The sequence below is a fragment of the Dasypus novemcinctus genome, chromosome 12, assembly GCF_030445035.2.
Source record: "Dasypus novemcinctus isolate mDasNov1 chromosome 12, mDasNov1.1.hap2, whole genome shotgun sequence".
Taxonomy (NCBI): Eukaryota; Metazoa; Chordata; class Mammalia; order Cingulata; family Dasypodidae; genus Dasypus; species Dasypus novemcinctus.
The window spans coordinates 88,062,870-88,079,660 of NC_080684.1; the positions used below are offsets into that span (position 1 = coordinate 88,062,870).

The 16,791-nt window shown below is 45.0% G+C and overlaps 1 protein-coding gene across 2 annotated transcripts in view; it reads left to right on the plus strand.

Moving 5' to 3' along the window:
• STAB2 (stabilin 2) overlaps positions 1-16,791 on the plus strand; it is a 171,593-nt gene that overhangs the window by 53,553 nt on the left and 101,249 nt on the right. For both annotated transcript variants that reach the window (XM_058308640.2, XM_058308641.2), the window contains exons 16-22: positions 4,059-4,112; positions 4,421-4,501; positions 6,517-6,669; positions 9,692-9,754; positions 13,511-13,597; positions 15,556-15,642; positions 16,627-16,738. In XM_058308640.2, coding sequence (XP_058164623.1) covers positions 4,059-4,112; positions 4,421-4,501; positions 6,517-6,669; positions 9,692-9,754; positions 13,511-13,597; positions 15,556-15,642; positions 16,627-16,738 — 637 coding nt within the window. The remainder of the gene's footprint in view (positions 1-4,058; positions 4,113-4,420; positions 4,502-6,516; positions 6,670-9,691; positions 9,755-13,510; positions 13,598-15,555; positions 15,643-16,626; positions 16,739-16,791) is intronic.

The following is a 16,791-nucleotide window of genomic DNA, read 5'->3' on the forward strand; positions in this document are numbered from 1 at the left end:
GGTGGAATTATATGAAGAACCAGAGCTTTCTTCCAGGGCCCTGAAATCATGCCGCCATCTTGCCGGTGAAGCAAGACAAACTATGGCCTCCTGCAGATCAGGGTTGATTATACAGAATGAAGGGTCCAAATTTCATAGAGTAGCAATTCTCAAATGTTAGTGTGCTTGTTAAAAAGATTCCAGTGCCTCTCAAGCATTCTGATATAGTGGACTGGAATGAGGCCCAGAAATAGACAATTTTGACAAAACACCAACTTTCTAACTCAGGCTGCACTGTTTTGGAACCATGAAATTGTTGTTGCCTGTTTGTTTTAGGGTTTTACATGCATACATACCCTTCTATAATACTTTCAACTATCTACAAGAATATCTTGCAAAACACCTTGGATCTGAAAAAATTATCAAGGAGATATAACAGAAGATAATTTCTTACATTGAGAATGGATCTTCATATATTTAAGGATTTCCTATAGATTTCCATTTAAAAAGCCAGATCTCCCAGTGTTTTTAAAGTAGGATGTTATTTTTTAAACATGATTCACACTCAAGTTTTCTGAAAACTAACTATTGCAGAAACACTGTTATACTTCTTTGGAAGTCACACACATATTAATTTTGTTTTTGTTTGTTTGTTTTGGTTTTTTGGGGTTTTTTTAAAAATTAAATTATCTTCTTTTTTTAAAAAACACATAGATCACAAAAAATGTTACGTTAAAAAAAAAGAGGTTCCCACATACCCCATACCCCACCCCACCCCAACTCCTCCCACATCAACAACCTCCGTCATCATTGTGGTGCATTCATTGCATTTGGTGAATACATTCTGGAGCATTGCTGCACCACATGGACTATAGTTTACATTAAGTGAGCTTTAAAAAGTAATATTGATTCCCAGAGAAATTTTTTAAATCCTGAGATTACAACTGACCTCCTTGAGTACATAGCCTTTAATTTGATACAGATACTTTAAAAAATGATAATAAAGGATTTCTTGGGTAGCTAATCAGGGGCACTTAAACTAAAATAAAACCTTTTAACTAGAGCACTCGTATTCAGAAAACTCTTCTTTTATATCCTCCTTCCAATGTAGGCTGGAGCCGGCTCACACTGGCTCTCAAGGACATTTCACACGCATCTCCTCTCAGCCCTGGTATAAGGCCGCATCATTAGCATGAAATAAACCTTACTGGGAGTATTTATTTATACCGTGGAAATTGACCAACACTACAAATCAGGGCTCTTCTGTGTTTTCTTCAGAGAACTAGTTTACCAGCCCACCCCAGCTCCTGGTTTACAATCATCTTTCTCCCAAAGGCAGTATCTTCCTGCCTGCAAATAATGTAAAATTCCAGGCCTCTTTGATCTGAGTCAGTTTCACCATTTAGGTGAGAGTAGAACAATCATTTTTTCCTCTTTCTCACGTCCAGAGCCCATGTGAGTTAAAATTTCTCACCCTATGTATGGGAAGCTCCTTCTCTCTCCATTTGTCAAAATAGAATCCGTTAGCTTTGTCCTCAGAGAAGAGCCTCAGCTGGAGATTGTAAAGTATGCATTGGCTCTGCCAATGAAATGGAAAATTAACTGTTTTCATTACAGCAATGGTTTCTAATCCTGATATTGGAGCGCCATATTTCCCTTCCAGTGTTTCTTTCTACTTTTCCCTAGATCAAAACTTCAGTCCCTAAACTATCCCATCATTGCAGAGATATTGGCTTCTGATGACCAGCCCTAGTTTAGGGCTTCATCACTGAACTTGATAGAAATAAAAGCAGAGGTGGCAAGAGACTTTGCCCTTGCCAATTCATAAATACATTGCAAGTAAAATAAGGTGAAGGGAATGAAATTTAGAGAGTTCAAGGTCATACTAACGATTTGGTGGAAAAACTTTCTTCCTCTGCCTCTGGCACCAAAGACCTTGTTTTTTTTTTCCCGAAAATGGCAAGGAGGAAGTGAGTGTCCCCATAAAGGAAAGAATGTGGGTGCATTTCACTACACCAAAAGGTTTCAACAACAACACTAGAAGCTTATCCTGTCAATCTGAACCATACCGGAGGGAATTCTAACCTAATGATAGTCCTGATGGCCCCTGGCTAGACAAGGCGGCAAGCATGCCTGGTAATGAGAGGGATGCTGACTGATTCCTTTGCCCCTTTCAGTCTTCTGTTTCTGGTAGAAAAAAGGTCCAACACCGATTAATTCTTGAGAATTTAGAATTGGATTCTCCATTTGATAAATTCCTTCCTTTAAAATCAAAGAGCTGAAAGTATCCATACCAGGCCCTTAATTTTGCAGATGATACTGAGATTCAGAAGGATTAAGTGACATGGTCAAGGTCTCACGGAAGCAGAGCAGGGATTACAACTCAGATTCCTGAGGTCTAGCTCAGTGTTCTTCCCAGAACTCACACTCATGCCCCTTTCCATTTATTCCTGCAAATGCTTATGAAGAGCTTACTGTCTGCTGCTTACTTTGCTGTCTGAGGAAAGGCCTGGCCCTGCCTTCTGGGAGTTTGCAGCCCAGTTTGATCTGACAAGTCCCAGTGGTCCCCATCTTATCCCGCCCCTTCTACCACTGAACATTCAGAGTTTGTAACAGCACAGCCCCAATCCAGAGTACCATGGAGCAGCTGTAAGGGCACGTTGAGCACCAGAGGCTGAGGGACTTGCTCAAGGTCACACACTAACATACCCAGGCCTGCAGAAAGCATCACTTCCAGGGCTGGCTAACTGGTGGTCAACACCCTTGTTGGCAAGCCTGCCCTGCACATAACACTACTGGCCTTTAGATACGATGGCCATGTAGGTCAGCACCCAAACCAGTCATTTCTGAGAGTGAATAGAGCTTCCGGAACAAGAGACATAAACTAGGGTTGTACTAGACAAACCAGAGCATGTGGTCATCCTACTTACAGGTAACTCTCCTGACATAGGTCATGAACCAAGGTCAAATGGAGAGAGGAGGCTGACTAGGTATATGGAACTCAGTTCAGCAGGGCTTTTTTTCAGCCTGGGATGTCACGCTATTGTCACATGTCCTAGAATGGTCAGGCCCTTGGCAGTTATTATGATCTTGATTTAAGACCCTTCACATTTGCAAACCAGAGTGACTGTGGCTGTGCCACTTAAGTAAAAGAATTTGAGGGCTCTGATGCTTGTAACTCCCAGTTCAGACTCAGACTGATAGCGGTCACACTCCAGCAGACTGCTACTGCCACTGCCCCCAAAAAAGCTATTCAGAAATGTTCTGGGGAAGAGAGTAGTCCCCACCAAACTGGTACCTCCTCCTCAACTCTGAGGCTTCCTCCGGGGTCAGCCCTGCAGGGAGTGCATATGCTGTTTAGAGTCCTTTCCATGTGGTCCAGAACCCTCTTTATTCTCCACTGCTGCTCCAGTTTTCTGAAGCAGGTGAAACCCACGGAAAGGGCTTTGGAGGAGGAGTGACCACAGTATCAGAGAAGCTCAGAAGGGGGAAAGTGTCCTAGACCACATATTTGTTTGTCTCCATCTGTGGTCCAACACATAGACCGATATTTGTGCGGAGAGTGGGACTGAGTCATGAAGGCTTCCTTAGAAAATCTAGAATGTAGCCTTTGCCATTCAGAGGACCGATGGAGCACAGTGGCTGAGAGCTTGGACTAATCCTTAGGCCTGAATCCTAAGTCAACTTTGTGGCCTTGGACATATCTGCTGATGATACTGGGGTCTTCCCACAATGCAAAGCAAGATAGTACCATTTTCTATTGATTTCCTTGCCTTCCTTTACAGAATCTACCATCTCCTGGAGCTCAGCTATCACATTGTCATAAATGAAATAGAGCAGTAATAGTCCTTACCTCACAGGACCGATGGGAGGACTAAATGAGATGCATATGTAATGTTTTCAGAACAGTAAATGTTAGCTATTTTTTGGATGGGATCTTCTCACCCTAAATCTTCTAAGAAAGAGAATATAGGCTAATTTTCTTGACTAAGTGTCCAAAGTCATTGGAGGAGATTCTCACAAAGGGGGGAGTATTACGCTTTCTTCTTGACTGAATAAGTATTTTGGTTCCTTTGCAGGGATCCCGGAAGCTTCTGGAACTCATCAGATACCACATTGTCCCATCTATCAAGGTTGGCCCCATTTTTCTGGTCCCCATTCCCCACCCCCTCCTTTCAATATATCTGACCAAGTCTTAAATTCCAATATTTTGGTGCTAGAAGATGCATGCCTATTGTTCTTTAGAGCTTGAGCGAACCCTTGGACATGAATACTGAGTCTCTTATAAACCAAATCTTCCAAGCCACAAAAATTCATGACATCCAAGTTCTCATTATTTAGTTCATGATCATTAAGGCTATTTTTTTCCAGTGAGAACTTTAAGAAATCAGGTTTCTGTGTTTTGCTCTAATGTATGTCTAGTGTTCTCTTATCGTTTCAGCTTCAAGTGGCCACTCTCATTTCAACCCTTCAAGTAAGGAGCATGGCCAACCAGATGATATACTTTAACATAACCAAGAATGTAAGTGAACAATCTACTGCTGGCACCACTAGTCCCAAGCATTTTCGCTCTGATTATAACTTTCATCAAGATGTCCTACCTCTACTCTAACTCACAGTCTTAAAATATTTATGGTTATTTCATTTATTTGTTAATACTTTCAGCAAATATTTGCTGAGCAACTATCATGCATGAGATTCTGAAATAGATGCCAGGGATGAGGCAGAGAAAAAGAGAGGCTTACACCCCAGCGTAGAAAACAGACTTTAAACAACAATTTGGATAATCAGTTAATTATTTAATTACCTTTATAATAATAACCACCAAGAGGAAATTCAGGGGGCTGTGAGGACATGTAGCAGGAGGAGTCTGAGCAAGTCTGGGAGTCAAGAAGTGCTCTGTGAGAAGGTGATGCTTTGGCCAAGTTTTGAAGGATAAATAGAATGAACTTGGACAGAAATGGGTAAAAGAGAGTTCCAGGCAGAAGAGAAAGCATGTGCAAAGGCCCTGAGGTGGGAGGGAACATGACTCATTTCAGAAACTTAGAGAAGGCAGAGTTATCCAGCAAGGAAACCCTGGGATCTGTAATATCAGCAAAAGTCTGCCAGTGGATTAAATCTCTGTTTGATTCATTTTTAACAATGATGATTATGGTCACTCTTCTGTTCAACAAATACCTAGGTGCTGGAAGTAGTCCAATGAACAAACAGACTAAGTCCCTGTGTCCATGAAGCTTTCGTTGTAGTAAATAGGTGAATAGATGATAAACAAATTATATAATTAGAACCCATCTTATGTGAGAGAGTGCTGAGGAGAAAAAACAGTAAAGCAAAGAAGAGGAATAGAAAGCATCAGCGTAAGGGTGGGTGGAAATTTTAGATAAGGTGCCCAAGGAAACCTCATGGGGAAGAAAACCTTTGGGCAAAGACCTGAAGGCAATGAGGGAACAAGCACTCCAAAGAGAGGAGCAGCAAGCGCAAAGGCACAGAGCATGGAGCACGCCTGTTCGAGGAGTAGCAATGTCTGGGCTGAAGCAGAATGAGCAAAAGCGAGAGCAGGAGAGGAGGTCAAGGCTGCGAGGCAGAGGAGGAGAGATTGGGATGGGTCCTATGTGGGCTAGGAAGCCATGGTAAGGACAGAGGCTCTTCGAGAGAGATGAGAAACAACTGCAAGATTCTGAGCAGTGGAGTGACATCATCAGATGTACATTTTCATAGTGTTGCTCTGGCTACTGTGTGGAGAAAAGATGGAAAGGGGAGGATGGCAAAGGACAGTCTCAGGGAGACTTTAGGCTATTGCAATGATCCAGAGGAGGAGGAGGATGACTCAGAGCAGGATGGCAGCATGGAAGTAGCAAGGCCTGGTTGGATTCTGAACATATTTTGAAGGTAGATGCAACAGAATTTGCTGGTAGCTTATATGTGGTATGAAGACAGAAGAAGCCAGGGACAACTCTTGAGCTTTTGCAGGATGGAGTTGCCATTAATACTGCAGATTTAGGGAGAAAGTTGGGATCTGAACTACTTTCTAATTTGTTCATTTTCTGCTCTCTCCAATACGATGAAAGCAGGAACTTGCCTGTGTTTGTTCACTGTTGCATCCCCAACACTAAAGCAATGCATAACTCAAGGTCAATAAATATATTCGAATGATTGAATCCCCATTTCACCTCAAAGAGATGAAACAATTTTCATCTGTGACCCAAGGTCACAGAGCAAATATATTGCAGACCCGGAAAAATTATACCTGTTCCCCCAGCCCAGTGCCTGCAAGGACCGTTTTTGCAAGGACATCCTAGCCTGGTGTCAGTCAAGAGTCCATGTAAGAGAGAAATAAATAAATATAAATCTTTCAAAAAAACAAAAAGTCCATGTAAAAGATTCATATTTCCCTGTTAGCCAAACCCTTCGAATAGCAACCTGCCAGTGATGAAAAATTAAATGAAGGCCTCTTTAATGAGAGATCTAACCAGATCTGCCACGAGTTGGCTGGCACTTCTGCAGGACAGAATGAAAGATGTTGTTGCTTCTTTCCAGGGACAGATTCTGGCAAATAATGTGGCAATGAAGGAAGTGGATGTCAATGCCAAAAACGGCCGGATCTACACCCTGGCTGGAGTTCTCATTCCTCCCTCCATTGTCCCAATCCTGCCTCACCGATGTGACGCCACCAAGATGGAAATTAAACTGGTAAGGAAACAAGGAAATAAAGGGCAACTAAGCCCCTCAGAGCAGAAAATAGTTCACTGCCCTCGATTCATTCTGAGGAGGCCGGCAACAATTTAGTCACACCCCTCAGGGATTTCTGTCTTCATGAAGAGGCAAGTGAGCCTGAGGTCATTTCTCATAAAACTGTGAACCAAGTTTCCTTGGGAAATTTCCACAGTGATAGATGCTGCCCAAGCTCCAGGACTAGGTGGAGAGTTTCTTCCTTCATGGGCTCTATCTCTTTCTGCCCCCACCCCTGTCACTTGGGACCACCCTGCTCCATGCCCATAGCTTTACTCTCTCTACAAGGGACTTAAAAGTTTCTTCTCAGGCAGATGCTCTAGCTAGTCAATCAGTCACCCTTCTGTAGTTCTTTTCAAATACCAAATCTTGTGTTTTCCTATGAGCTTGGGTGCCTATTAATGGCCTTTCCTGTTTCCAAAGCAACTTTTCTGGCTCTGCCCGTTTTAATCAGAGCACCCCAAATTTCATCATTGTTGGACACATGATCTTTCAGTTCCCATGGAAACCACAACTCCAAAGTTGTAGCAAGAATTGGTCTGAGTCTCTTTTCAGGGCACTTCAATAAGACCTTAATTGTTCTCGCAATATCCTTGGAACATGAGGGTTGAACAAAGGAATACTGGCCCCATTTTATAGATTTTTATTTTATAGATCCATCCTCTTGTTATGTGGGCTCTAATAGCTGGTTAAGCACCAGGCACACGATTGTGGCTGACTTCTTTGATTCTTGAATTCCTAATTAATGTCATAAGTCTGCTATATTTTAGCTGACTGTGAATGACGCTAGTCCTCCCTGCCTGTCAGATACCACCCGAGATATTTGATTCAATTCTGAGCACCCTTTTAAGAGCAGCAGAAACAGTCTCTTCCAGACAGTCCCTGGCTGTAATTTACGTGTGATTCATTTTTTGGAAACCAGTAGTGACATATGCATCACCAGACTGAGGCTGGGGTGAGGATCAGATCAGGTCAGATGAAAGTAGCCAAATCTCCTACCCCAAATATGAAGCCATTGGGAAACCAGGGCCTCTGCAGAAAAGAGGAAGAGACCTGGAGTCAGTAATTAGACGTGTCCTTCAGACCTTCCCCATCCCAAGCAGCTGTCGTTCAGTATGAGGGAAGGAAAGATGTGAAGGGACAAGGACAGCTCTAACTGCCTGCCTTTCTGCAGGGTTGTTTATTTCAGGTTGCTCAAATGCTTGTTCTCCATCTCCCTGAAGGATGGAATTAAGATGTGGCTTTGAGCTGCAACTCAAAAATTTTGGTTCAATATGGAAAAAGATTTCCCAATAGTTTCTTTAAAATTGAGTCTTCATTTGCTAATTTCTTTAGTTTTTTGTTGTTGTTGTTTTAAGTCAAATCTATTCTGCTTGGTCTAGGATGTTTTGATTGAGTCTAGTTAAATCTGAATTTATTATCTGGAGAATGTTCAGGGCAGACAGGGGATAGGAACAGCTGGTACCCTTTAGAAGTCCTCAGTTGTCACCAGGCTGAAACTGTAGCTGCCTTTTGGTATGCGTGTTCAGACTATAGAGGTTGCATAAATAACTCTCTGTACTAGTTGGGATCTGTATTAGTCAGGGTTCTCTAGAGAAACAGAATCAGAAGACATGTCTGTCAATAGTATGTGATTCTATAAGAGTCTGTCATGCAGCCGTGGGGATGTACAAATCTGGGTTCCACAGGCAGGTGGCAACCAGGGGCTGCAATGAAAGTTCAGTGAAGGTTCTTGATGAGTTCTGGGAGATGCTGGCTGTCCAAAGACAAGCTGGTAAATTCTCTCTCAGTGCTGGAATCCTTCCCCTTTTAAGGGATTCAGCTGATTGGGTTAAGCATCACTCATTGCAATCTCATGGCAATCTCTCTGATTGATGGAATTATAACCAGCTATCTGTGATTTACCACTGCAGTAAAGTCAATGGTGATTAAAGTCCATAAATGCCCTTGTATTACAGTTAGCTCAGTGCTTGCTTCACCAAACAACTGGGCACAATTACCTGGCCGAGTTGACACAATAGCCTAACCATCACAGGATCTCTGCAGGAAACAGAATGTACTCCAGATGGTTCAAATGAAGTGACTGTAATGAAGATGCTATTGCAGACCTGTAGGCAGGTCTAAGGAAACATGTTATGGGGGTTTGGAAGAAGGCACCCAGGAAGAAGCAATGGCAGGAAATGATTACCACTCCCAGACCAAAGATCCAGGGCTGAAGGAGGTAGGGGGAGGAAGGAAGGTTAGCAAGGAAGAAGGATGGAATTGCCTGAACCCAGCAGAGTAGAAGGGGGTAGAAGAGGTGACAGCCATCACAAGCTGTTGGGACATTGCAGGGAGCAGGGAAGAAATACCTTGACCTTGCTCTCCTCCCACCACTAATACCCTGCTGATCCCTCACATTGGCCGAAACCAGTTGAAGCTGACAAGGGAGCCCAAGAGGCAGACCATCCCTTGCGGTTTGCCAGCTGGGCATGGAGCAAGAGAGAGAAGGTCAGAGGTGGATCTGGAGAGATTTGGAGACTCACATGCATTTCTTTCCCTCCGAATTCAGAACCAGTTGAGGAAGAAGCAAGAGACTGAAAGACAGAGGATAAAATGTTCAGCTTTATTACTGCTAAATGGAGAGCATGACTTGAAGTCTGTGGCCAAGGCTAATACTTCGTCCCTGGCACAGTTGGACAACTGCAGTGTCCCTTTCAGGGCCTTAGACCTCTCTGCACAGTAGAGAGTCTATCAGAAGCTCTGTGTCCTGTGGGCAGGCTGCATCTGAAAGAGGGAGAAGGGGGTGCTCTGAGCAGACACAGATCCTGCTCCCAAGCCCCTCATCACCACTTCACTCCTTCTCTCTGGAAAGACGTCAGCGGGGCCTGGGGAAAGAGGCCAGAAGTGGGACTATGGAAGCCCCCTTCACAGGGAGGTTGCCAGGGGTCACCCACTCCCTCCTACAGAGACAGCTGTACTGATCTGATGCCTTTCCTTCCAGGGCACTTGTTTGAGCTGTTCCCGGGTACATTGGAGCATCTGTCCTGCTAACTCTGAGCCCACAGTGAGTGCGACAGCTTCGTAACACCATAAATCATCCAAGTGATCCAGCTCATGTGGTTTCCCATCCTTTCTATCATCCTCTTTAAAAGATATTAAAATCTGGGTCATATAAGATTAGCTCTTAGCCAACTATTTGAGGGATGGTAGAAAAAGAATACACAGACCTGTGTTTGAACCCTTGCTCATTGGCCCAAGGCAAGTTGCTCAGCCTTTTTACTCTAATTTTCTTCATCTATAATGATAATAATAATAAAAATAAGATTAGCTTAGATTAAAAACCCAAGTACACTACCTAAATCAAGTAGCCGCTCAATAAATGTTCCCTTTTTACTTTTCCACTTCAAAAAAACCCAATGTATGTAATTTGCTCTTCCCAAGCATTGCCCTGGACAGAAATACAAGAAATATTACAAATAATGACACTACAACCATAAAATACTTTTCAAGTTTGATTGAATTCAGTACACACTTGTAAAGGATCGATTATATATTAGACATAATAGCTGGTTCTGAATGAGATAGCAGTTTTGTTTTTGCCTTGAGAAGCTTTACTCTAAAAAGAAAAGCAGAGAGTTGTACAACTATTTAGAATTCATATGCCAAGGACATTATAAAGCAAACTGCTCTCAGTCAAAATTGATGATAGAAATGTCTGCTATAAGTTAGGCATAGGAAAGAGTTTCCCAACCAGAACATTCAGTAAGCACTGCATCACTGAGGAAGAGGAGGACTTCTTTATGTAATCCTATTGGGAAGTATTTAATAAAGCAAAACATTTAAATAAAATAGGCCCAGGTGCTTGGCTATTTCTGTCGCTTAATGGAATTGCCATCCCCATGAGCCCTTCGTGAGGCTATCATTCAGGGAATATGGAGAGGGAGGGGAAAGAGGAAATGGCATCCCCCTAATTGCTTGGTGCCAAACACTTCTCAGAGTTTTATGGAGCAGCCCTATGAGACAGGCACTGCTATAACCATAATCACTTGGGAAACTATTGGGGCTAAGGCAAGGCAACCTAAAATGCCTTGCACCAGGCACACAGCTATATGCAGCAGAGCCATGATTTGGCTCGAGGCAGTCTGACTCCAGCCTTGGAAGTAGGAGGAGAGGAAAGAAAGAGAAATGAGACACATGGCAAGTGCCAAGAGTGTCCCCACTCTTACCCCTTCGGGGGCTCCCTTGGGCCACGTGTGGTATTTCAGTTTGCCAAAGGGCTGCTGATGCCAAGTACCAGAAAGCTGTCAGCTTTTATAATGGGGATTGATTTGGGGTAAAAGCTTATGTTCCAAGGCCATGAAATGTCCAAGGCATCAGCAGAGATGCTTTCTCACACAAGTCAGCCACTGTTGATCCTGACATGTTGCCATGTGGTGAAGCAAGATGGCCGCCCATCCCTGCCAGGGCTCAGCCTTCCGCTCCAGCCTCACCGTCTCCTCTTGAGCTGCTCAGTGGGCCCAGGCTCTTGGGCAGGGATTCTTAACCTTTATGTTCCATGGACCCCTTTGCCAGTCAGGTGAAATGAATATTACGTAATTTATTTACCGCATGCGTTCATAAGGGAAGGAAATGCTAGATTTCAGTTAGAGGTAATAAGTTGATTTTGTTCAAGTCAAGCTCATGGCCCCCCGGAATTCTGTGGGCCCCTGATTAAAAGTCCCTGTTCTTGGGGCTTCGTGTTTAAGGGATCCTGTAGTCCTCTCTCTCCTGGCATAGCGCTTGTCCCTTAGGGCTTCTGTCCTTGCAGCTCAGCTCTGGGCAAAGCTGGAGTCTTTTCTCTCACATGGCAGAATCAAGCATGGTAGTTCCCTTTATTCTTGTCTGATTGGGTCCGTTTATATCAGACCCAGGAAGGCAGTGGGGACTCAGCCTGAGGCACACCTCACTGCCATAGTCCAATCAGATGCCCTAAAGCAATCTTTACCCCTCAACTAAATTTAGTGCAATCAAAGGGTGTCACACCCAGAGGAATAGATTAGTTTGCAAACATAATCTTTCTCTTTTGGGGATTCATAAAATAAACTCAACTGCCAGCCCTGGGTTAATTATCCTGAGACCCAAGGAGAGGGCTGGGATGTTCCTTCCAGTCTGATAATTCTACCTCCTGACCCATGAGCACCTGACCTTCTGTCTCTAGGATAAAAATAGAAGGAAATTTCACATTTCTGGCCTCATCATATAGAGCAGCTTAGACACACTGTGCTTTTTGTTTTGCGTGTGTGTGTGTATGCTACCATATTTAAAGTGAAAAACCTGAAAATACATCTTCCTGCTTTATGGTTGTTCCTCTGGATCCCTTCCTCCCAAGAAATTCATGTATGCTGAGAGCAGCAAATTTGGCACCTTATTGATTTGAAAACACTAGATTGATTCATTTAGTGATTAAACCACATTTAACCACTCCAAATTCACTTTGTCTTGTTTTACTTCCCTGTAGGAGGGAGCACACACTCCCTTTTTGCTAGTTAAATCTCCATGTTTATAAGTAAGGTTCAAAGTTTGCACAGACCTTGCTAGATTGGGGAGGTTCTTAAATAGATGTCCTGCCCTCAAGCACTCACAGCCCCAGGAGGTACCACTTTCTTCCTCAGGACTCAGATTTTGCCCCTCTCTCCCACAGCACAAGGGCAGGCACCACTGGCATCAGATATGTAAAGAGCTTTCAAGGGAGAAGAGGAGATGTACATATTTGAGCCTGCAGAGGATAAAAGTAACACCAATTAGTAGAAGCTTAGAAGAAGGCCAATTTTAACTTATCATGGGAACATGTCAAGATGGAAATGGCTGGCCTCTGTGACTTCAGAAGTCCTTTCTATGTCTAAGATTTTATTGTTTTAGAACCTGTGAAGTTCTTGCTGCTCTCCTCTTTAGTAAGAGCCTAAAAATAAAGGGTAAGCTTGACCTAAACATTTATTTAACATACAGTTTGAGCCAGGAACTAAATTCTTATGGCAGAACTTGAGGTTGGCATTATTGTCCCGTTTTACAGTTGAGGTAGCTAAGGGCCACAGAGACTACCTCGCCTGCCTAAGAGCCTCAAGGGAGTGAGGTCCAGTCCCTGGACCCACCACTTACCAGTGTTCCTTCAAAAAATGGTTCATACTGCCTGGGGCTCAGTTTCCTCCTCTATAAAAGGAGGATGAAAAATACCTACATGGAGTTGTTCTGAGAATTGGTGGACTCAGACGTGCAATGCAAATGGCCCAGATAAATTCTCAATAAATGGGAGTTCTAGATCATGGGAAATTATAGATGTTTATGGGGGGCACCAGGGGTTAGAGAATGGAAGGATGCCTGTAAGTATGCCCCCATTCCTAACAGAAAACTCAGACAATTGCTGTTTTATTTGGCATCTTTCTGTGCATTATAGGAAGACTCTTTGCCCGCTCCAAAATTTCTGTGTAGGGTTTGCTTAGAGCTGGCAATAGACTGGAAGAGCTGGTTGGACAGGAAAGCAGCCCCTGACCAGTTACAAAACTCGAAAATACAAGTTCTGCCGCAGCAAGGGAAGGGCAGAAAGTTCCACCATGTGTGCTGCAAACCCTGACCTGTGTTCTCCACACGGGAGACAGAGGCCTACGAGGGGCAGCAGCTCACTCAAAGGGACATTGGGTGACAAGCTTTGACTTGCTGGGGTGCATCTGGTGCCCGTTCGTGACCCGAGTGGTAAAAGGGGAAGTCTGTTGTAGAGAGCAGGGGGCTGGCACCCAGAGGACCTTGACGTGCCAACCGCAAAGGCTTCTCTTGGGCTTTCTTCCAGGTTCTGTCCACACACAAATGTATCTACACCACCAAGACAAAGAGCCTGAGGAGGGGCTGTGCCAAATTCTGTAACGCCACCGTGAAGGTGAGGCTGCGGGGGCCCAGGGCTCCCCACCAGGCCACGGAGGCCCAGACTGGGTGGTCACGGCCCGGCTGCGGGGCCTCTGCAGTGTCCTCCTGCAGGAAACTGAAGGGCACAGCCTCTGGGAAGGGACCCTGTCCCCCTGTCCCCCGCATCCAACCCTCCGTGGTCCCCTGGCCCTCTTAACAGAGAGCCTACACTCTTTTTTTTTTTCCTTTAACTTTTCATTGTGGTAACATATTTACAACTCAAAAAAATTCCCATTTTAATCCCTTTCAAGGATACATTTCAGTGGTCTTAATTACGTTCACAATGTTGTGCTACCATCACCATATCACCGCCACCCATGACCCAAAATTTTCCATCATCCAAGCAGAAACTCTGCACCCATTAGGCAGTAACTCCCCATTCCTCCCCACCTCCCCACCCCTGGTAACCTGTCCTCTGCCTTCTGTTTCTGTGCATTTGCTTATTCTGGTATTTAAGTGGAATCATACAATATTTCTCCCGTTGTGGCTGTCTTTTTTCACTCAACATGATGTCGCCCAGGTCCATCCGCGCTGTAACATGTATCAGAACTTTATTCATTCCTTTTGCGGCTAATATCCCATTGCATGGAGAGAGCGCATTTATTTATTCATTCATCTGTTGATGGACACTTGGTTTGCTCTCCACCTTTGGGATATTGTGAATAATGCTGCTATGAACGCTGCTGTACAAGAATCCGTCCGAGTCCCCGTGTTCACTTCGTTTGGTGTATATACCTAGGAGGAGAATTGCCGGGTCATATGGTAATTCTATGTTCAACTTTCTGGGGAACCTCCAAGCTTTTCCACAGTGGCTGCACCATTTTACATTCCCACCAGCAATGTGGGAGGGTTCGGATTTTTCGGCTTCCTTCCCAGCACTTGCTCCTCGCTGTTTTGTGATAATAGCCATTCTTGTGAATGGAGCAGTATCTCATTGTGGTTTTGTAGCCCATACCCTTAACCCTGCTGCAAAAGGCCGACCCTCTGCCTGTCTTGGATGTGTCTCTACCAGCATTGCTACCTCAGGTATACGGTCTGGCTAGTCCCTCCCTCAGGAATGTGTTTTCCAATTTTCTTGGGATGAACTCTTCTTTCAAGTCTCCATTTATTTTTTTTTTAAGATTTATTTATTTTTATTTATTTCTCTCCCCTTCCCTCCCACCCACCCCACCCCAGTTGTCTGTTCTCTGTGTCTATTTGCTGCATCTTCTTTGTCCACTTCTGTTGTCAGCAGCACGGGAATCTGTGTTTCTTTTTGTTGCATCATCTTGTTGTGTCAGCTCTCCGTGTGTGCGACACCATTCCTGGGCTGGCTGCTCTTTCTTTCGCACTGGGCAGCTCTCCTTACGGGGCGCACTCCTTGCTTGTGGGGCTCCCTAGCACAGGGACACCCCTGCGTGGCAGGGCACTTCTTGCGCGCATCAGCGCTGCGCATGGGCCAGCTCCACACGGGTCAAGGAGGCCCGGGGTTTGAACCGCGGACCTCCCATGTGGTAGACGGACGCCCTAACCACTGGGCCAAGTCCACCGCCCCTCAAATCTCCATTTAAATGTCACCTCCTCAGTGAAGCCTTCCCCAACCACCCAATCCCAACTCTCCTCCGCCGCCTCTGCTCCCATCTACAGACTTTATTATAGAGCTTTGTTTTCACAGCATTTCCTACCCTGAAATTCGGCTCCAGATGCGCAGGGCCTTCGTCTGCCTTTTTGGCACTGTGTTAGCACCAGGCTGGCACCCATGGTAGGTGCTCAGTAGATTTGTAGTGAGCAGGTGGCTGAGCTCCAGCCCCATCAACCCCACCTGCAAAAGCGAAAGACGACGTCTAAGAAGGGGCCAAGACTGTTTAGGATACTAACGGAAATTAGAATGCACCTCTTCTGGGGAATCCTCTGTTTCGGGTCTAAAGGAGCAACACGTGTTTTGTTTCCCAGGTACCAAAGTGCTGCAAAGGCTTCTTCGGTCCCGACTGCAATCCGTGTCCCGGAGGCTTCTCGAATCCATGCTCAGGAAACGGAGAGGTGATAAGGACAGTCCCCCTGCACGCTTTTTTATGACTGCTGAAGGTTGACCTCCCTTAGGTCAAGTTGAAAAATGACTCTTGAAACATGTAAACAACAAAAAAATTACACAATGCTGGCCATTATTCCTAGTCAATAAAAGAAACAGAGCAGATACTTAAAAAACAGAGGTCTCTGCAGTAGAAGGAGTCTTGGCCTGGTGGGGGCTGGGAGAGGGTTACACAGAAGGGAAGGGGCCCAGGGATGCTGCTTCTAGTTTCTGCTTTTCTAGTGTCAACCACATGACCTTGGGCAACTCAGCAAGGCCGCTGGGACCTCACTTTCCTCCCGTGGGAGATCACAGGGTTGAGCCACATTGATCTCTAAGCTTCCTTCCAGGACTGAGACTTCATGATACTTTAAATATATCTGAACCTAGCACAGCCCAGTGCTTGCTTTTTTTTTTTAACCCATCTGCAAAACATAGTGAAATGTAAGGTCCAAATGAACTCACCTGGCGTGGAGGTGAAAGTAGCTGTGATTCATATGGGGAAATTACAGAGCTAGCATTTAAGAACTCCACCTCTCAAGCATGGCTCCTTGGAGGGGAAAGTAAAGCTGATGCAACCCAAGTGGGAAACCCCATATAGGCCAGGAGAGCAGGGTGACTGCGGCCCAATCTTGCCAAGTCTAACCTTTCCGTTTGAAGTCACAGAGCTGAGCGAGCGAGAATCCGGGGAGAAAGCCCTGCCCTTATTCTGAAGGCCATCCCGTAAGCACTGTTTGAGGTGCCCGTTTCACCCTTGTACCTCCCCTTGAGCCTCCCCTAGTGACTTCCCTGGAAGTTCAGTGTCCTCTATGACGCCAACATGCCTCCCCTTCCTAAAGAAGGCCCAAAGGGCTATTTCAAGTGGACTGGAGTTAGGCGGTGACACCAAAGCATCCGGGGACTGCGCTGTGGGTATGTGTTGTCCTAACGGCCCGCGGGCCTGCCTTTGCTCCCAGTGCATGGACGGCCTCAGCGGCAAGGGGACCTGCATTTGTGCGGACGGCTTCAAGGGCTCGCAGTGTCAGTTCTGCTCTGATCCCCAAAAATACGGACCCCGGTGTAACCAAAGTAAGTGGCACTTCTTTAGTCTCCTAAGCCGTGATCCCTCTGGCCCTGGGACA